At 36.0% G+C, this 21924-nt stretch overlaps 2 protein-coding genes across 4 annotated transcripts; one reads left to right on the forward strand and one right to left on the reverse strand.

The window, feature by feature from the left end:
* Positions 1-1086: 1086 nt before the first annotated feature.
* On the forward strand, positions 1087-12401 carry LOC129271621 (uncharacterized). Its single transcript, XM_054908923.2, has 8 exons — positions 1087-1223; positions 1804-1963; positions 3807-3943; positions 4440-4585; positions 7868-7925; positions 8915-9074; positions 10388-10524; positions 12164-12401. Exons 1-8 carry the CDS (start codon positions 1178-1180, stop codon positions 12316-12318), a joined length of 999 nt encoding a protein of 332 aa, XP_054764898.2. The 5' UTR covers positions 1087-1177; the 3' UTR covers positions 12319-12401.
* LOC129271623 (uncharacterized) lies at positions 9695-20193 on the reverse strand. Of its 3 annotated transcripts, none has more exons than XM_064106262.1 (2): positions 19768-20193; positions 9695-14326 (listed from the first exon to the last, which is right to left on the reverse strand). In XM_064106262.1, exon 2 carries the CDS (start codon positions 14323-14325, stop codon positions 13294-13296), a length of 1032 nt encoding a protein of 343 aa, XP_063962332.1. In that variant the 5' UTR covers position 14326; positions 19768-20193; the 3' UTR covers positions 9695-13293. The 3 variants fall into 3 exon arrangements, with proteins under 3 accessions (XP_063962332.1, XP_063962334.1, XP_063962331.1); XM_064106264.1 differs by lacking the exon at positions 19768-20193 and adding an exon at positions 17180-17250 and having other exon boundaries at positions 11133-14326; XM_064106261.1 differs by lacking the exon at positions 19768-20193 and adding an exon at positions 16834-16895 and having other exon boundaries at positions 11133-14326.
* Between the last annotated feature and the right edge of the window lie 1731 nt (positions 20194-21924).

Genomic DNA, 21924 nt, shown 5'->3' on the forward strand with positions numbered 1-21924 from the left:
ATACCAATATGTTAATAATTTCAACGTACCAAGTGCTCTAAAATGCAGAGTTTTATAAGACTATGTTCATGTACTTTAGAAGTATATTGTAGTGGTGAGTGCGAAAATTCAAGTATGATATCATGATATGCGTAATTTTGATAAATATCCAGTCATCTAACTATGGAACAAACTTCCCGATAATGTCTAATAATATTCTTATTTTTATCTATTTAAACTCGTGTTAAGTCTTAACTTTTCCAAAGAGCATCTGTAATAATATTGAAGATATTTTTGTTGGTTTTGTTTTTATTCGAAATATTGGAAAAATACCTTCGAGATTTTTGTTTTATTCAAGAATGGCGTGTGCGCATGTTGTTATTAGTGTGTCGAGGAGTGTTAGTGGGTGTGTGTATGGGTATATGTATCCTATATCCTAAAAAAATAAAACAGAAAAGTAAAGAGAAGAATCAATGAAGAAGGGTTGATATAAAAGAATAAGGTAATTTCTTGAAACAAAAGAACTTAAACAACGGTAGTTTGGGGGTTACCACAAGAAGGATGTAAAACAGATGTCATCGGTCTCACTATTTGTCCTCGTATGTTAGGATAATCGTCTTAATTCAATTATCCCGATAGTGAATTTGTCACCTTTTTATTTTAAGCTAGGTCCAGTAGGTTTCCAGGGAGGGGGGCACTAGGGCGCGTGACTCACTTTGGGGCCCTTATCCTCTTATTTTACCTCTTTGGTCTTTCTTGGAATGAAGACATGTTTTATTAATATATTGTTTTTTTTTTCAGAATTTATTGAGGGACATTTTATACATAAAAGACCGTTTATTATTAATATAAATAATAGTTATCACCATATATTATCATCATTGCTGTTTTTTTTAATATTAATACTTGCTTATATGCCTGATGGAAAAGGAGAGCCGTTTAATGTGTAATAATACTTCTGTGTTATTGGTATTTATCATATTCTGGGGGATCTTTCACAACAAAATATGTTTATTTTTCTGTACCCCCCCCCCCCCATTTTGAAATCCCCGATCTTCCCTTGACTAGGCCTATATATCAATAGGATTTGAATTCTGGACAGGTGTTTATTATTCACATATTCGGTCACTCTGTATTTGCCTCAGTGAAGTCCTGGATACTGAAGAACAAAGTGAAATAAGGACATAACACCGGGAAAATGAAGCTCGTTGCCTATTGCTCTTACTTTGCAATACTCTTTGCAGGTAGTTTTATATTTAGTTTGACTTATTTGTCGTCATTCAATAATTGTTGTTTTTAGAGAAAACATAAACTTTCATACACAAGGCTATTGACCTGATAAAAATCACATTGAAATTTAAGGGATTCCGATGTTTTATGTTGGCTTTCATTCATTTCATTTGTATTTGTATTTATTTTCATAAATGTTCGGTGAAACTTACATACAAAGTATTTTTTAAAGATAATAGATGCGACCGTGACAGCAAGTATTGCATTTAAGAGCTTGATATCAGACGTACTTGTGAAACTAAACATAGCAGTTCTTTTTTTGCAGGTGTACTTAATTGTATATCATGTGTACATCATCAGAGATTACAATGGCATTGAAATCTGTCAGATTGTCTTTTCGTTTTCATTTTTCAACACCTTACCAATTTCATTTCTTATACTACATGTGTCTGCACTTTTATCCCTGCTTATTTGTTATCCATATGAACAACGTCAATTCGTCAAATATAACACACAACGAAGTTCAGGATTTGTTCAGATAAGACCTTTGTAAAGTTAACCTGTATTTCTTTACAACATCTCGATTATTTTCAGGTGTTGCTGCGATGCCCCAGTCGAGAAACGTTGGTCAGTTTGGAGTAATGATGGGATGTCTTCTTGATATGGGGACAGTAGAAGCTGGTCTTGATTACAATGGATATGGATGCTACTGTGGGCTTGGTGGCCAAGGTATCCCTCTTGATGATACTGATAGGTAAGAACAGCCAACCAGAGAAAACATAATTTCGTAGAAATTATTGAAATATCTTTTATCGACCCTTTTTTTCCTTTACACTTTGTAGTCTTGCAGGTAACATCAAATAGCCTATCATTCGGGGGTTTTGCACTCTTTTTGTAACGTTAAACATTCTATTGGTGAATATAAAATGGTCAGATATCAACTAAACTGTTGGTAATTTTTTAACCAACATCTTGGTTATTTGGGCCAATCCCTTAAGAGAGTGGGTGTCGTTCCTTTAAGCGATTGGGATGTCGAAAAAGACCAAATCCTTAAAATCAAAATTTTTACTTTCTCCAAAAAACGAGGGTCAGAAAATGTTCCTATTTCCGGTCGGCAGAACCAAAATAACGTTTCTTACATCCCCAAAACGCTTGACCATTCTTCGGAACTTGGCCATGTTCATGATGGTAGCAGAAAGAAAATCAAACTTCCGACGCATAGAATACGTCTCATGATTTATTTTGACACTTTTGATAATATTCCTTCGTAAAATGTTCCCCATTCCACGCTTACACACCTTAAACCAGCTTCATCAGATCTTCAGAGGAATTGTACTTGAATTAAAACTAATCAGAGATTTTATTGAATGTGATGTCTCACAAGGTTCCACACGTTGGTGTTCATTGTGGCTATATAAGTGTAGAAAGATAGTCTTCTTGTCTGGTAAACTGCATAATAAATTTAATTGGACAATTTATCTCATCCTCCTTTCATTTTCCTCATCCTCCTTTCATTTTCCTCATCCTCCTTTCATTTTCCTCATCCTCCTTTCATTTTCCTCACGTTCCCTAGTTTTAGGGTTAGTTAAGATCTCCAAATTCTTGAAGTAACTTGTTTAACATACAGGCCCACCATCGTGACCTTGGTCAGGTAAAGATTCCCTGTCCACTATTTCATTTTTAGCATATATTTATTAACAAATAACTTAGTCTTCATTCATTGTATTGTAATATAAATTTAAAGAAGGTGTTGTAATTCATTTGTAAGCATTTCATCAACATTTTTGTCCGACAAATTGTCAGATCTGATAATTTCCTTGATTTTGATCGGCTGAAAAGCACTGTATCTATGGCAACTGTTGGATAAAATGGGACTTGTCGAATAAAATGTCCGACAAGTCCTTTCATAAACGCTCCCCTGGACACAGAGTGGAATACATATAAAGTGTGAAATATTCTTTGATAATATGAAGGAGTATAACGGTATGAATCACATTTATAGTGCACTAGGTAAACGTGTCTACAGTGTGTAAACAATTTTTGATTAATATAAGGGTTAAGTGTAACTTACATCTATACATATATAGACCACTAGGTGAACACACTTTGAGCACAATGTCTGACCATGGTGACATTCCGCCCTTTCACACGGTTTAAAAATCGTAATTTTAATGATGATTCCAGCGAAAAATAAGGCTAATAACGAATTCTTAGCACGTGTGAAACCAAACTAAAACATGATTAGAATCACGAACGCTAATCGCGAATATATACAAATTCTACTCCGGAGGTGAATTCCAGCTCCATTCCATTCAAATCACAGTCTTCGAGTGAGCGTGTGAAAGGTCCGATGATTCTAAAGACGAATCGCAATCATCATTACAATGATTCAAGATTCACGTGTGAAAAAGTCCATTGAGTTAGTTTCCAGTACGCATAATCCGAAATGAATTTTCACTTCAGAAGATCCATAATAAGAACGTGACATTATTAAATATCCCCCTCAAAAACTTTTTAAATGCAATGGGCGCCCAAAATGAGATTATTGCTATACTGAACAAAGATCATTGATATGATAATTCTTGGTGCTATGTCAGGTGTTGTCAGACCCATGATGATTGCTACACAGCTGTACAAACAAGTGACATGTGCCGTGGATACAACCAAGCTTACGTCATTCCCTACAACTACCAATCCTTACAGTGTGGAACCTACAGAGCACAGATCGTGTGTTGTAAGTATTGTATTTTATTTTAAGTTGTATAAGAATAATTAAGATGAAAACTAGTTTTCATTTTTTATGAATTGGTAGCCAAAAGCAACATTAATTCTTTATTCAGATTAATTCAATATTTAATCCTTATCTAATCTTTTCAATTATTGGAAACATTTCATTGATAATTTTTTTTTGTTAACTATGAGTATTAAATAACTCAGACATGAGTGTATCATGGATCAATATGCCTAATAGTTTCAATTTTCCCCTTTAAGGGGAATTCACAAGTCAGAAATGGGATATAATAAGAAAGGCCTGACTTGGTTTGTTGCAAAATTAGAGAATTTTGACATTAAAAGTGAATAGCACGACCATTCGTAGGGTATCGTACCATGAATTCTTTTTTTTTTTAGTTTGCATTTGGTATGATACGCTGGGAGTATAAGGTATAAGGTCTTATACCAGTACTATATTGTAAATGCAATTATTCGAACTTTGTCTGTCTCTATTTCAGATGACGAAAGCAGTTATGACGTAGACTACAAGTACACTGGTTGTGCCATAGCAATGTGTGCTTGTGACAAGGCTGGTGCGGAATGCTTCCGTCGTAATAGACCGACTTATAACAAGGATTATAAGCGATATGACAAGGATAGCTGCTGATGATTTAGAATTTAAGATATTTGTAAAGGGTTTGTTTAATAGGACCGTCGTGTTCTTTAAACATGACATACATTCAAATTTCCAATGGAAATCAAACATTAGAGAAGAGTTAAAGATAGTTATTCCGAAGAATCGTTATTTAGGAGATCGTTAAACCGAAACTGAAAAAAAAAGTTCAAAATCCTGGAACTTCGTTTAATTCATAATTCATTTCAGAATTATCGAATCTTATTTCATTATTAAATTAAGTAACATTCGGAATAATGCCATTCATTTTCGGATTAAAGAAGTTTTTTCGGACTAACGAACGTTCCGCTATGTGCAATATGCCTGTTGACGCTATAACAAGTCTTCGGATTAACAAGCATTTACCCAAAAGATAAACATGTATAATAAACATTCAATAAAATACATGATTAATGGTAATAAACTTTAGTTATATCAGAAGATAAACATTAAACCTTTGGTGTTTGGTCTCCGTACGTTGCATTACTATTATAAGCTTCAAGTTCATCAAAAGGGGACTCCTATAATGTTATGCATGACAGTGGATGTGCAGTTTGTAGGTGACAGATGTATTTGCGTGTGACGATGGGGGTATGAGCGTGTGTGACATGTGATGTGTGCGAAATGTGCGCGTGGGTTGTGGACAGGTTGTGTGTATCTTTTTAAAACCGAGAGTGCGAACGGTGGGTTAGGCCGTGGGCGTGTGAGGGCGGTGAGGGCGTGTGGGTGCGTGTGCGTTTTTTGAAAGTGGGTGTGGCTTGTCAGGGCCATTATGTAATGTCAAATAGTTGTCCTGTTTGATATAAAAAACGAGAGTAGAAAACAACCGGTTAGAGTGATGGGGAAAATAATGGTTTCCTCTTCATGTTTTTTTTTCCTCCCCGAAATTTTCCTTCCCACTTGAATGAAACCAATATTCCCATTTGCTCTCTATCTTACCATTATGAGATGGATGGGATCTGGTTCTATCGTGTTATGGTAATTTGCTAACGTTGCAGTCACACTTGCCAAATAAAACCGACTCCAGACCGATCAACATTAATACGGTCTTTTCAATGACATACTATCGATCGGTTTGGGGACTGCTTCGTTGTTGAGACCGAGACGGAAGAGACCTATTGAAAATAAATCGAAGAGGTTCTCGCAAATCGATCATAATGTAATAAGGAAACGTCAAGCAAACCATAACCAGGCCATGAATTACCAAGATACAGCCATTCCTGTCGAAAAACATCATAATTAATGTAAGTATTTTTCTTTGCACTGTTTGCTAGGTAACATGATTATTTAAAGGGGAATTCAACCGAAACAAAAAGCTATTTGTATCGGAAGAAGAAAAATCAGACAACTACATGGGTGAAGGTTTTTACAAAATCGTACAAACTATGAGAAAGTTATAAAAAGATGTAAAAAATTGGTAATCGCTCAACCAATGGAGACTTTAGATTGACTGTATTTGTGATGACAAAGTGTTGTAAGGCAATTACTGTCCCATTTACTATAAAAGAAAATGTTAAATGTTTTTCTTTTTTTAACGATATTTTTTTCATGAAGATATAAAGCATTATGCTTTATACATTGGTTATATGGATTGCTGCCCCAGGGGAATAGGTACTTAAAGGGGAATCCAACCCAAATAAAAACTTGATTTTATAAGGAAAAGAAAAATCAGACAAGTTGATCGGTGAAAGTGTGAACAATATTGGACAAACAACAAGAAAGTTATGAATTTTCAAAAGTTGTAAATATTGGTAATCACTTTACCCATGGAGACTTCAAATTGGCCGCATATGGGATGTCATAGTGATGTAAGGCAAGGACTACTCTTCCATGTACTCCAATACATATTATGGCTAAAATGTCATTTTTCCCAAAAGTTTTATTTCAAATTATATATTTTTTCATGAGGACATAAAACAATATACTACCTAAGTTATATTTAGATTACTGCCCCAGGGGAATGGGTACTTAGGAGAAAACCACAAATCCCTGATAATAAAGTACATGGCCTATGGGAAAGTTGTCCTTGCCCCTTGTCATAATTTACTTACCCAGTTGCCAATTTGAAACTTACATAGAATTAGTGATCTCAATTTTAAAGCAGCTATAACTTTCTTATTGCTTGTCCGATTTCTTTCAAACTTTCACCATTCTGTTTAATTTATTTTTCTCCTTCCCAACACAACATTTAAAGGTCAAGTCCACCTCAGAAAAATGTTGATTTAAATGAATAGAGAAAAATCAGACAAGCATAATGCTGAAAATTTCATCAAAATCGGATGTAAAATAAGAAAGTTATGACATTTCAAAGTTTCGCTTATTTTTAACAAAATAGTTATATGAACGAGCCAGTTACATCCAGATGAGAGAGTCGATGATGTCACTCACTCACTATTTCTTTTGTTTTTTATTGTTTGAATTATACAATATTTCAATTTTTACGAATTTGATGATTAGGACCTCCTTGCCTGAAGAACAAAATTTTAAAATAATGGAATTCCACGTGTTCAGGGAGGAATGAAACTTCATTTCACATGGCAATGACGAGAAAATCAAAATATTTCATATTTCATATAATAAAATACAAAAGAAATAGTGAGTGAGTGACATCATCGACTCTCTCATCTGGATGTAACTGGCTCGTTCATATAACTATTTTGTTAAAAATAAGCGAAACTTTAAAATGTCATAACTTTCTTATTTTACATCCGATTTTGATGAAATTTTCAGTGTTATGCTTGTTGATTTTCTATCTTTTTATTCAAATCAAGTTTTTGTTGGGTTGGACTTGTCCTTTAATGGCCAAGGCTGGATTCCCCTTTAAGTAAATGGCCAATGGGAAAGTTGTCCTTCCCACTTGTCCTAATTTATTTACCCAGTTGCCAATTTGAAATATGCATTGTTTTAGGGATTTCAATTTTAAAGCAGCCATAACTTTCTATTGCTTGTACGATTTTTTCAAACTTTCACCGTACTGTTTAACTTCTTTTTCCCCTTTCCCACACAACATTTTATGACCAAGGTTGAATTCCCCCTCTAAAACCCTCTTTATTTGTAGCCTAAACAATTCAGTGACTCATAATTTTGTTTAACAAGCATCAGGTGTTTCAACACCCACCGATTAGTTATCTCTTCGTCTGTGCCATATCTAAAATACAAAATAATTCATTTGAGATAACATTTTCCCGCTGATGAATTTAATAATGCATGTCCCGGAACAGCATTTAATATTCATTTCGATGTCACTGAATTAAAGCGTGGAAATCATAATAGTGTGATTCCATCACCATGAAGATCCTTGCATACTTCGTTTGCTTTTCTCTTTTTGCAGGTGAGCTCAGTAATCATGGTAATCTCTCATTACTTTTTTATATGGGAATTGTGAGTTATCATAGAACTAATGCACATCGATCATACATAAGCGAGAATATTACCGTACATGCAAGATTATAAAACAACGTCTCAGGGTATATATAGCAGAGGTGTTTTTGATTGATTTGAAACACGATGTGTGGAAAGTGAAAGTGTTGCCCGAACGAAATGATGTGCATTATTTGTTTCATATTCAAATACAAATTATATGGATTCTTATTATTTGATAATTATCCCCATGACAACCATGACAGGGAAAACAATGTTTCTATCATTTATAGTTATAACTTAAAATGTTGGCCACATGTAGTGAAATTACGTGTTAGGTCAACTAAATTGTGTGTCCTCCATTAGCAAATGGCATGTATCTACTTTCTCAATCTTATAAAATAGATAGATGAATTATACTTATGAATGGAAATTAGATTTTAGTAGGGGTGGCTCAGTGGTAGAGCGCCCGCCTCATAAACGGGAGGTCGTTGATTCGATCACAGGCCGAGTCGTACCGAAGACTTAAAAAATGGGACCTAATGCCTTGTCAGGCGCTCGGACTTATTAGAGTGGAAAATTGTATTAAAAATAACGTATTCTATTATGCATGACCAGCTGGGAGAACATTTGGCTAGAGCTGAAGTGGCTACCCTGGGTTCTATAAATAATTGTTATTATTGTTATATAATATTGATATGAGTAAAAAAAAAATGTAGCAAGAATTTACTCTAAATTTCAGAAAAAAATAGTAGGTCGTGTAGCTCTATAATTATCATGATAGCCCCATGTTATTCAAAAGAGAGAGAAAAAAAAGGTCATATTTCGGCCGTCTTGTCCCACGACCTCTCCCTAAAATACCCTGACGCCGCCCCTGCCTCTACACCTTAAGCTGAAGCGAAGATTCCGATGCATCCCTATCCTTCATCCATTGTGTTCATACATCGTGCTCTTTTACAGGTTGTATGGGTATTCCTCATACTACACATTTGGGCCAGTTTGGAATGATGATAAAGTGTCTCCTCGGAAAGAGTGTAATAGAAGTCGGTCTTGACTACATCGGCTACGGATGTTACTGCGGCTTTGGTGGTGATGGTGAACCGCTAGATGACACAGATAGGTAGATAACATTCTTAGCTATTTTCATCTGATACATCCAGGATGTCCCCGAGAACACTTTCAATCTACTGCCAGAGTTACACCGGCGTAGCGACAGACCGACCAAAACAATACATTATATTTTCAATGGCATAGCATCGGTCAGTTTACAGTTCGATTCGGCTGTGTGACTGTATACAAAACTTTATCCTGGATGTAAGATCAATCCAGGGGAGCATTTCATGAGACCCAAAGGCAGCGATTTCACTGGCTGTTGTTATAAGTTACCGAAATCCTGGTATCTGATTGGCTCAAAACCATTTTGTCAGTCAAAATCACTGATTATAAAGTAGTAGGTCCATGGTTTCATGAAACACTCCTCTGAAGTGACCAGTCGAACTATGAATTTACTTAAAATCTTAAAGGTATATTAATTTAATTCATTTTAGAAAGTAAGACTTTACGGTTTACTTAGGATTAATATAGACATGTGAATGCTCTCTATTCACTTACAGTTTGTAACTCAGAGTACACTCTCACATCAATGAACCTATAATGATAATGTGTTGTTGTTTTATCTTTCTCTTTTTCACGCGATGATGATCAATTAATAGACCAAAGCAACAATCCTAGACATCTTAATACAAAGACAGGTGTCAGCAAACATTTTTTATTGAATTGATTCACCAACAATTTGATATTAATCTTCACAGGTTATTGTTTGCAAACTTACCGAAAAAAGTGTTAAAATATTAAAACCATGTTTTTTGTCAAGCTTAATTTGGTTTACTAGGTGTTTGACTTTATAAGATCGGCGATGGGACGGTCAGATTAATAATAATAATAGGCATTTATATAGCGCCATCTATCTAGAAATATTCTATTCCGAGGCGCGTTGTTATTATCATTATTACCCCGGCTTTAGCTCGAGCTGCCTTTCAGCGCTCATACATTCGAGGAATTAATCATGCCGGGTACCCATTCACATCACCTGGGTCAAGTGCAGCACAATGTGGATAAATTTCTTGCTGAAGGAAATCACGTCATGGCCGGGGTTCGAACACACGACCCTCTGTTTCAAAGTCAGAAGACTTATCCTCTGGGCCACAATGCTCTACAATTAACAATTGGATTTAACAGTTGTTCCGTTATAGCCTTCAGGGATTATTCCCCTATGATATACATGTATATTCCATGTTTTATTGTGAGATCACCCCACCCCCAGCATGCCCAGCACTCACCGATTTTATAAAGTCAAGCACGAAGTAAACAAATGAGTCCAAAATCAAGCTAGACAAAAGAGTGTATAAACTTATATATTATGTTTTTAATCAGATGTTGCCAGGTCCATGATGACTGCTATACTGCCGTACAGTTCAGTGGAATGTGTCGAGGCTACAATCACGCCTACATCATCCCATATAACTACCAAGCCTTGCAGTGTGGGACCTATAGATCCGAGATCATGTGCTGTAAGCATATATTATCTTATGTAATCCAATATCATATTTTTCTCTCTTTTCCTGTCCAATAATAGGGACCGTTGGCATGGTTAGATTTGCGAGACATTATGCAACATGTATGACTACATTTCCTTTTAATAAATTGTAAGTCAGAAAATGTATCTCTCCGTAAGTCTGAAGATTACATGCACTTTAAAAGATGAACAAATTGATCAAAAGGTGTTGAAATGCTTTCTACATGTATTAAAAAAAGTTTTCCAGTGGTTTATTGAAGCTAATTGATGTTAGAATTACGGTCTTAATACCCATAACCTTTACTGACCTTCATTGAATATTGCAGAAAGTATTATGACAAAGATTATGTTGAAGTGTAAGCAGTGGCGTACCTATGATTTTCCAAAGGGGGGGGGGCAAATTCGTCCGCCCCCCCTCCAAAAAAAAGGTCTTCACATAGCTCGTCAGGGATCAGGGGGGCAGAGATATGTCCCTTGCATGTGTTGTGACTCGTCAGGGGGCAGTCTGCCCCCTGCCCCCCCCCCCCCCCCCCCCCCTAGGTACGCTAATGAGTATAAGTTACAAATTGCATTTCGTATTAGTAATGTCATCTTTAAATTCGATATATCACATGTATTCACGAAACATCCGGCTAAGCATGATAGTCAACACAATAACCTCTCAGAAAGCAATTGTATGGCACGATTATTAGATAAACACTTAACTAAAAACCGTTTCGTTATCTTGATGATGATGTGTATTATCTCTAGCAAAATTACGGGTGATACACCTTTAATCATACGTATGTACTATTATCTGTGAGAAAACTTATACCACCTTTCCAACAAAGTAGAATGCCCCAGTCAGGCCAAACTGTCTTCAGACCGACAATAGCTATTGCATTATTTCCAATGACATACAATCGGTCGGTTTGAAGTCGATTTCGTTGGTGTGACTGTAACCATTCGAACCCAACTCGTCCTGTGCGCAGATCCAAATTATCATTCATTCGGTGTTTGCGCTATACTTGCTTGATGTACATGATGTAGTAAATATTTAACAAGATCAGAAGATACCTTTTCAACGAGATCAAAAGAGCGTCGTCCAAATTATTGATACACCCGCAAATTCCAGGTGCCGTTTAACGTTTGGCAAACTGATTTAAATCACAAATGCAGCTGGCAGATTGATTAAGGTTTAATTCTCAGTTGTGAATTTCATTATTTCATACATGTATAAACGCAAAACCAAACGTGACCCGTTTCACTAATCTTTCTATTAAGCCTATATCAGTAATGAGACATGGTAACTGTTACAAGCTAATGAAATCGTCGTATTCTATTGGTTAAGAGAAAAATTGCCAGAGAAATTTATTTAAAGTTCCTGAGAGCAAATTGGACCTTGGTGACCCTATCCCCTGTCACCGGGGCGCCACTCCCCATGATTTTTCAGGTACATGGAAAAGGGTGAAAACGGATTAGAGCATGAAGAATAGTATGAAATTGAGGTAGGTCGTTCAGTATTAGCCCGGTAATTCAATTGATAGGTCGCCCCCCCCCCCTCCTTACCCAAATACCCTGGTGCCACCTCCCCCGACATGTCATCAAACATGTCAAAGGGTTAATAAGTATCATTCTTTTATTTTGATCTACAGTGGGAGAAAGCAGCTACGATCCGGATTACCCCTACACCGACTGTGCCATGGCAATGTGTGCCTGTGACAAGGCCGGTGCGGAATGCTTCCATCAAACAAGACCAACCTTTAATCCAGAATACATCAGATATTTCCAGAAAAGATGTTTGAACTAATCGGGACCTAGTTACACAATGATGAGTTATTGATTGGTAGCATGATAAAATTGATTTGTAAGACTGCTTGCACATGATGAACCAAGGGTGGTGAAAGTCGGCAATACTTAAAATCAATCGAGAAGCTTTGTCGTGTTTGTGTAATGGGTAGCAGATCCTTCTCCAGAAGTTCCCTATATATATTCGAAATTTCTAGAATTAAAATATAAATCAAATGTTCGGCTGGTTACCCATGAACAGCCGATATGGATTTATTACAAACCCTTGAAATTAGTAATTTCATCGCATTCAAGATTTATTCGTGAAAAATACCATGCAGATCCATACAAGATGTAAAAAAAAGCTGCTGGAATACAAGCAATTGATTTTAAAAGAATCTTTAAAAAAAGTACCACAGTTATACAGTTGAGTGAAGTTAAATAAGAATTAAACAGCTATGAGATAGCAAATAATTTAAACTGGCAAGTTACGCAAAACTGATTGAAGTGGAATGAATAGTTGAGAGTTATTAGACTATTAATTTAAGACGGTATTTGTCACCCCCTTTACCTACTACCAGAAATCTGAGCTATTATTCTTATAATATTTTAATGTCATATTCACTGATATCTGGATATCAGAATGATCTATCTCATTCTATACTCCAAAATTCAACAAAATGTAAAATAAACACTGATAATCTCTAAGAAAGAGCTCGTTGTGAAGATTTTGTGAAATGTAAATAAATAAACACAATTATGTACAAATGTATCTTTTCAATTTACTTAAATTGACAGATAATTCATATGTAAGAAGCTAGCTTTAGAATGAGAATAGAGTGGTATCGAGTAAATATGTACATTTATAAATCTGAAGCGAAATTAACAACACACTATACAAGAAATGAAAGCAAGACGATTCCTAAATGATTGCCGAGCAAAGTTCATTCAAAGTATGACTATAAGATAAAAATAATAAATAAATCTTAAATGAAACCTATGCTGTCGCAGTAGGGATGGTGTTGCCAGACTTTCCAGTATCGTCAACCTTACTGTTCTCTCTGCTCTTTGACACTGTCAAGAGGATCATGATGGAGATACCGATTTCCAAGAATCTTTGACATGTACTGAACGCTAACCAGGACCATGGTTTAAGTGCTTCAGGTCGATAAGACTTATCAAGGGTTGAGGACACCCAGTAGAGGTTGGTAACCGTGAGACAGATACCAATCGCTGCACTCACGAAGATGATGGTGTTCAACTTGCGCATTTTAGAATTGTCACTGCTGTCTCGGTTGGACGATGTTTGAGTCTGACCTCGAGAACTAGCCATGAGGTTGCTGTGGATCTTCCACCAGACGAAGATGAACCCGAAGAAGAGCAATATACCCCAAAGGATGAAGAGCAGTTGACACACTGTCACCGCGTACTTGGTGGAGTTGTCGTAAGCCACTAGGAAGTCGGAAAAGAGGACATAACCCAGGCTGACAGCTATGATGCTCGCAAGGACAGAGGGGCGTTGGATTCGAGGAGGAGCCAGAGACAGTCGGGTCGTTTCCAGGAGGAGCAGAAGCAGGATACTGAAGGACGCCACCAGGGAGGGCCATCCCAAAGACCAAAGAACCACGCCACTTGGGCATTTAAGAATCCTCCTCGTTCCGTATGGGTCGATCCCCAGGGACATTGTTCTGGCGGAGCAGGCAACGAACACCAGAGAATGAAGGGCTATTCGGAGGTTAATCAACCGTTTTGTAAGAACCCCATCGTGGGCTCCACGTTCGGCGCTACAACGCTTCCAAACAAGGTAGCATAGGACGGAACCACTGTATATGGCAAGAATGGCATAGGCGATGACAAAGATGATGATATGAGCTAACCAGGAGTTTCCCCATACTGCGAAGGCTACGGTCCAATCTGGATGTGGAGCAGGCCACCTACACCGCGGAAGGTTTGGTACGTCGACGGGGACATATGTGCTTTCTTCGTAGACGGACGTTCCGTTGACATCGTCCAATACTGTTGTTGCCATCCTGTATAGCGGAAAATAATTAAAATAAAAAGTTTATACAATAACATTTCCGTTTTTCATATAGTGTTGAACACATCGATCGCAATTTGACCAATAATGTGTCAATATAGACATGATAGAAGGCAAGCTGATTATTATTTGTCACGTAATTCAATACATGGTTGCTGAAGAAAAGGGGATTTATGCTTCCCCTCCCTCCGCCCTCCCCCACCCCCTCCTCCGTTCCGCGGTTCCTGGTGGTAAACTAAAATTGGCCGATCAGATATTACACCAAAAATAATGATCGACAGAACATACTCATAACAAGTGGAATGCCTCTGGCGGTCTCACCTGCATCAAGCGATTCAATATAGCAGCAGCGCTGACTTTGGAAAACAAACTTTTAATAATTATTCACAAAAAACAACATTCATATGATACAATACTACGTTCATTGACATTTGACCTTGACAATGTGACCTAAAACTTGTCAGTGATACTTGATTACCCCTATATCCACATTTTATACACTATACCTATAAACTTTGAAAGTTATGACGGCAATCTAATAATTACCTCTAAAATGGCCAAAGTTCAATGACCTTAAATGACCTTTGACTTTGGTCATGTGACCTGAAACTCGCATGAGATGTTCAGTGATACTTGACGACTCTTATGTCCAAGTTTTATGAACTAGACCAATATACTTACAGAGTTATGATGGTAATTCAACAAATACCCCCAAAATTGCCAATATCCATTGACCTTTGACCTTGGTCATGTGACCTGAAACTCGCACAAGATGTTCAGTGATACTTGGTTACTCTTATGTCCACGTTTTATGATCTTAACCAATACACTTACAGAGATATGATGGTAATTCAACAACAAAAAACCAACAAGGCCAAATTTCATTGACCTTACATGACCTTTGACCTTGATCATGTGACCTGAAACTCACACAGGATGTTCAGTGATACTTGATTACTCTTATGTCCAATTTTCATGTGTCAGATCCATAAACTTTCAAAGTTATGATGGTAATTCAACAGATTCCCCCATTGTGGCCAAAGTTCATTGACCTTTGACCTTGGTCATGTGACCTGAAATGCGCATAGGATGTTCAGTGATACTTAATTACACTTATGTCCAAGTTTTATGAACTAGACCAATATACTTTCAAAGTTATGATGGTAATTCAACAAATACCCCCAATTTGGACAAAGTTCATTGACCCTAAATGACCTTTGAACTAAATCATGTGACCTGAAACTTGCACAGGATGTTAAATGATACTTGAAATTGAATTACTATTATGTCCAAGTTTTATGAATCAGATCCATAAACTTTCAAAGTTATGATGGTAATTCAACAGATACCCCCAATTTGGCCAAAGTTCATTGACCCTAAATTACCTTTGAGCATGGTAATGTGACGTAAAACTCATGCAGGATGTTCAGTAATACTTGATTAACCTTATGTCCAGGTTTCATGAACTAGGTTCATATATTTTCTAAGTTATGATGACATTTCAAAAACTTAACCTTAGGTAAAGATTTTGATGTTGATTCCCCCAACATGGTCTAAGTCCATTGACCCTAAATGACCTTTGACCTTGGTCATGTGACATGAACCTCATGTAGGATGTTCAGTAATACTTGATTAACCTTATGGCCAAGTTTCATGAACTAGGTCTATATACTTTCTTAGTTATGCTGTAATTTCAAAAACTTAACCTTCGGTTAAGATTTGGTGTTGACGCCGCCGCCGTCGGAAAAGCGGCGTCTATAGTCTCACTCTGCTATGCAGGTGAGACAAAAATGAATAATAATCTCATATAGACCCATCTGATGTGCAACTTACGTGCCATTTCTCCAGACAAGGTGATAATCAATCATCAGGCTTTTATTTTTAGTGATAAGCTTGTTTGATTTTTATCTTATCTCCAAAAATCACATGTGTGTTGGGTGGACTTGACCCACAAAATATGATAATTAATCTAAACATAAGAAACTCAGCGCTCGTCGCAAGGGCTGTCGAATAATAAATTAATTGCCCTAATTGTGAAAAAAGATCTCGACTTGTAACAGATACTTAATGTTTATGATATTACTCGAGTTTTATTGCTCGATGATTACGAGTGTCAAAAGGACCTCAGTAATTAAAATGATTCATTGTTTATTTAATCACTCAGAGCTTTTTCTTTGTCGCACGTCTCATCTGTATTTGGCAGTGAGCTAATCACTAGAGAGGGCCGTCCCGGGGGGGGGGGGGCGTTTGAGGGGTCCAAAACATTACAAGTAATATGCACTGAAGCTGGGTTTTTTTTTCTTAAATGTGTTCCCCCTTCATTATATTCAACTTACCTATTAAAATGCGAGTGTGCGGAAAGGGGTGTTATGAGCATCATTGGTTGATTTAAAATTCACAATATGCCTAGTTTACGCTTATTTCGTTCGATTTCATTTTTCAGTGATCTGACAATGTTCGTTGGTTTTGAAAATATTCACGAATTACATGGATACTCACATACATGTAGCCTTTTGCACGATGTTGTTGGAAAACACCTAGTATTAATACCTTCAAGAAAGACACACCTTTTCCTCACCCAGCCTCTCTCACAAGTAAACCTCCCATTGCGAATTATTGGTGAAGACGTGCCCCATTTTTCATTGAGGAAAAAAAATAATGACCATGGGGTAACATATATATTCCTGAAGCATTATTTGTAAACATGCAAACAAACATACAAACAAATACTCATAAGTATACCACGGGAGTTGATAAATTCTGCTTGCAACTGTAAATCTGACCAGACATGATAAAACCCCAAAAGAAATGGCAACAAAAAGAATTTTCAAATAAAGATACCTACTGAAAGAGGAGATTCCAAGCTTCGATGTTACCTTTGGATGGTCCTAACTCTCATTACAAAGAGAAGTAAATTCTCTACCATAGAATATCAATTTTTGAGAAAACAGGGACTAAAGTTAAAAGTCTATTGAAGGGCACTTAATCATCCTCATACTATTGTGCAAAGGAGACAAAACGGGGATTAAATACCATTCATTTTTCCTTTCGGGTTTTATCAAAATGGCCCCGAGGTAGTCCATCAATTAGGCACATCCTGTTCATGATTATAGAGAAGAATTAATGCAAGGGTTCATCCAGCTTTTATTAGGCGAATACTTTGGTTCACAAGAAGAAGATCACATTGCAACACTATCCCTCCAAAAGACAAAAGGGGCTGATTGAAACTGTCAGAAAAAAAACCTACAGTAGGTTGATGTGTTACAGCCATTTTTCCAAGTGCATAGAAAAAGTATGCTCTTTCAAATGTTCAAGAAATACTAAGAACTGAAATTTGACCATAGGCTGACCAAAACCACTCTCAAAGCCACAACTGAAAATTTCACTGTCAAGTACATTTACATGAAACAGTACATCACATATGACCAAGTGTAGCCAAAAAATAGCAAATGCTAATCGACGCTAGCCCCAAATAGTATCATTTATATGTGGAACAGTAATTCGTATTCAGTGTTGATTATACTTATTACTGATTCAGATAATCTTTAACAAACGTATTTGCACTACTTACAAAAATGATATCTCCATCATTCACAAAACATTTGGAAAGAGATTATCAGTTTTAGGAAACATATACAAATATCTAATCATTTATATTCTTCTAGCTGCATTCTTTTAAACCATTTGCTGAATATTTCTCTATTGTGATTTTTTTCTGAAATCACATTGCAAATTATTCCATAAAGTTGTGTTATATACAAGATTCACATGTCGCTTTTATCTGTTCAATAAACAGTAATCATATAACACTCCTCTACCTTGTCTAAAAAAAATGACATGACATGCATATGTGTTATGATAATAACATGTAGGTAGAATATGTGTTAAATTACTTTTTATTACATGCCAAATTTTATTATTCACTATTCAAATCATTACCAGTTCATACTTGTTACGATCCATTATTCCCAATAAGTCGGTATGTTAGCCCAATGACCGTTGATAAAACATTGCAAGAGAGTTTTATGATAGTTTCAATTACCACTTACATCCATGGCTTGGTATTCCATTTTGTGAAGCTCTAATAGATCACATTTTAAAATCGTAAACGAAAAACAAATTAGTGCATACATCTGACTGATTATATGCACATTAATCTATACATGTGCTAAAAGCACGTACTGCACACTCTTTATACTGTCTTTGCAAATGGCTATTTTGATTTGTTCATGCCTCCCAATATTCGGTATATTAGCTCGATGGCCGTCGAGAATTATAGTCGTTTACATTATGTCCGTCATCATACTAAAATGATGTTAAGAATATCGATCAAAGTCATTTATTTTTACCATAATCTGATCAGCTTGAATATCAATTGATTAATTGTGTCAATTTTAACTTGTAATGAATAGATCTTGTGACCAAATTGCTTTGCTTCGCATACTATTTCAACATCGACATCAATTATATGTGTTTCATAGATTCCTTAATCATGAGGAAAATTACATAGTTGCCAGATATTCCCCAACTCCAACGTTGAAATATGATAAGATTTCATTCTTGCAGTAATAGTCATTCAAAGCACTTAATGAACAAGCATACCCCACAGGTCGATGTAAAAAATTGATATTTTCACTATTTATCAAGTTCAGTGATCATGTTGAATCGCGCAATTGGTCTGCATTCGTCCGTTCCGCTTGATTTGAATAGCATAGCATGGTTTTACTCGTCACGGGGAAATTCCCTTAAACGAGGCCCGACTTCAAAATCAGTATACAAAGAAATACTGAATGATAAAAGCTTCAAATATACATTCTCGTTTGGTGAGCAGGGCTATTAAATTCAATTTTATAAGCCATTCTTCGAAAATGAAATTTACCTTTTGAGTCCATGAGGGGTAAAGACGTTAAGAATTTTAAAGAATAAATGAGACATGTTTCGCTTACCTCTAAAGTACAAGATTTGCTTTTGAACAATCAATTACTATGATTTTTTTATCAATCGATAATTTAATGTTAATCATCAATCTTTAACATGAACCACACTTACAAAAACCGTACTTGTAAATCGCAGTTACATACCAGCTAAAGCATGATTAAACATAAAAATAAGCATTAAAATCATGCCATGTATGAAAAGATCAACATTTCATGATTCGGGATTAAATTCCACTGACACATAAAAACCCATTTAAAACGAATTAACATTTCTAACTTTAAAAAAAAAGTAAATAATAATATTTTACAGGCGCTAATTGTTGATATTGTTGATAAACTAGTAATTAGCGATAAGAAGGAGTGTGAAAATATCAAAGGTCAATGATTATTTATTGATCATATTATGGAGACCATATATCACATACAGGTCATCAGTAGTGAATCTAGAGTGCTCGACCTGAATATCGAATTCTCGGTATCAATATAATTGACTTACCTGTATTTTTAGAGACATGAGTGTCGGCGCTGGTAACACGTAAACTGTAAGGAGATATTCATATTTCTTGGTGAAAATTGTCATTCGAGACAATAATTATATGACATTATCATGCTACCACGTATACACGCAAACACGAGCAGGAAATATTATCTTCTCGTTCGCTTTCTTTAATTTCGCTGTTACGACTTTCCGCGGGTCTGTCTATACATGGCGTTCTTGATTAACCTGATCTGGACTTGGCCTGTATAATCTCGGTTCACTCTTACTCATCAAACTTTGAGAATATTCGAAGGCAACCTTAGCTGATATATGGACCCCATTCCTCGGCTCAAGTCAACAAACTTTTCAATAAACACACTCGGGCCCGAATACACTGTTGAAGTTGTGCATAACTCGGGTGATTTGAAGAAGACCGACAATAATAATTATTTCTCTCGCCCGGTCGATTTTATTGCGCGCTTTCATGCCGAGGCGGTCTTGATGTGCATAAAGGCGACAAAAATTACAGACGATGTGAGATGCTCCCTAATGATTTTCTCTAATTCACTTCATGTACCTTAATCATATAAATCATAAGGCTAGAGTGTTGGCATGGGAATTGGCATCTTAATTTCAACCTGAAAGGTTGTCATTCATGACATTTCCAGGTATAGATGCGAATGTGAAGAAGCTGCTTCTCATTGCGGTATAATTATGAAGATCTGTAAACCAAAAATAACACTCAAAACTCGGCTATTTCATGTTTCATGCTTGTGATAGTTCGGAATGCAACCATTTTTTTTTTCAAGTAAGGCTGGGTAGATTTTTACCATCATTGTGTGATTGACTTTTGATCAGATTTTTTTTAAGTGAGCGGAATGTAATAATACTAATCTAAAATGGAATCATTTAATTGTTTGTATTTCCTTATCTAATGCAGTTTCAAATAAGGCCGCATTACTGCATTAGCCCTGCATAGCAAACCTGGAAACAATTAAGTACAAAAAGGCAGAGAGCTAATGAGCTCTTCCGCCCCCCCCCCCCAAAAAAAAAAAGAGTTCCACTTAACCGAGGGGGAAACAAAAAGGAGAAGAAAATAAAAAATATGAGAGGGAAAAGGTATAAATAAAAATCAATTCCTAGATATTAAGTCCCCATCTGTCATAAAATTATGTTTTCATATAAAAACGGTGGAAACTGTTCAGTCAAAATTGTGTTGTTTTTTTTCATTCCGGCTAATTATGTCAGAAAAAAACTTTTGTTTTGTTAAGTGTGGAAACTCTTGAAGCCTATATATTCAAATTGATTTTTTTTTAAAGCAAAAACTGTTATCTTGTTATATTGCCCTTCCATTTTATGTTGTCAGAAAAGATTTAAAAAGTAAGAAACTTTTCTTCGGGTCTTTTGGTCGGAAATCGAATTCACACCCGAAGCAGCTGAAAAGCTCTACTTGCTATACAAAGCGCTTGTTTGAAAAAATAATTCTTTATCCGTATAAAATAGATCATGTGGGGAAAATTAATCACATCGACTTTTGCTCATTTGACACCAAATAAATGAATTGTTGTTGTCACAACATGGAATCTTATTGTTTATGTCAATACTTGTTTCGTCCTCGTGTAGAAGTTCTTGACACTTCTAATTCTTATATAATCTATACCTGATTGTAAATATTGTGCGTTTTCTTTTCTCTCATTTTTTAAATAAATTTGTACAATAGTAGGAGGAAAGTTTTCCAATAAAATTATCATGCAATCGATAATTCACCCTAATATCACACCAACTTGACTTTATTTTTTCCTTGATATTTTAATACAATAAACATGATAAACCAAAATTAATTTTGCAAATCAAGAGAAGATTCGTTAACAGGTGTATTTATTGTTCAAGTAAAGTCGTTAAGAAACTGCCTTTATAGCGATGATGTGACGGGTGAATTGATTTACAATCTCTCTCTCTCTCTCTCTCTCTCTCTCTCTCTCTCTTATAGCCCCATCTTATGTAATTCATTCACATATAGGCTATAAAGACCAATTAAGCACACTCTTAAAATGTTGGCCAACATACTGTCCACTGTGTTGGGTGATGTATGTTCGTAAAAATGTATTTATATTCTGGGCAATTATTACCCGATTGAGCATTCATTACCCAATTATTAGTACTTAACCCAAGTCG

This window comes from Lytechinus pictus, chromosome 11 (assembly GCF_037042905.1).
Source record: "Lytechinus pictus isolate F3 Inbred chromosome 11, Lp3.0, whole genome shotgun sequence".
Classification (NCBI taxonomy): Eukaryota; Metazoa; Echinodermata; class Echinoidea; order Temnopleuroida; family Toxopneustidae; genus Lytechinus; species Lytechinus pictus.

What these genes read in the sequence shown, in the direction of transcription:
- LOC129271621 (XM_054908923.2), top strand. Translation starts at nt 1,178, where the DNA reads ATGAAGCTCGTTGCCTATTGCTCTTACTTTGCAATACTCTTTGCAG. An exon ending in CAGAGCACAGATCGTGTGTT is followed by an intron (nt 3,944 to 4,439) that starts GTAAGTATTGTA and finishes TCTCTATTTCAG; the next exon opens with ATGACGAAAGCAGTTATGAC. An exon ending in GATATGACAAGGATAGCTGC is followed by an intron (nt 4,586 to 7,867) that starts TGATGATTTAGA and finishes AAATCATAATAG; the next exon opens with TGTGATTCCATCACCATGAA.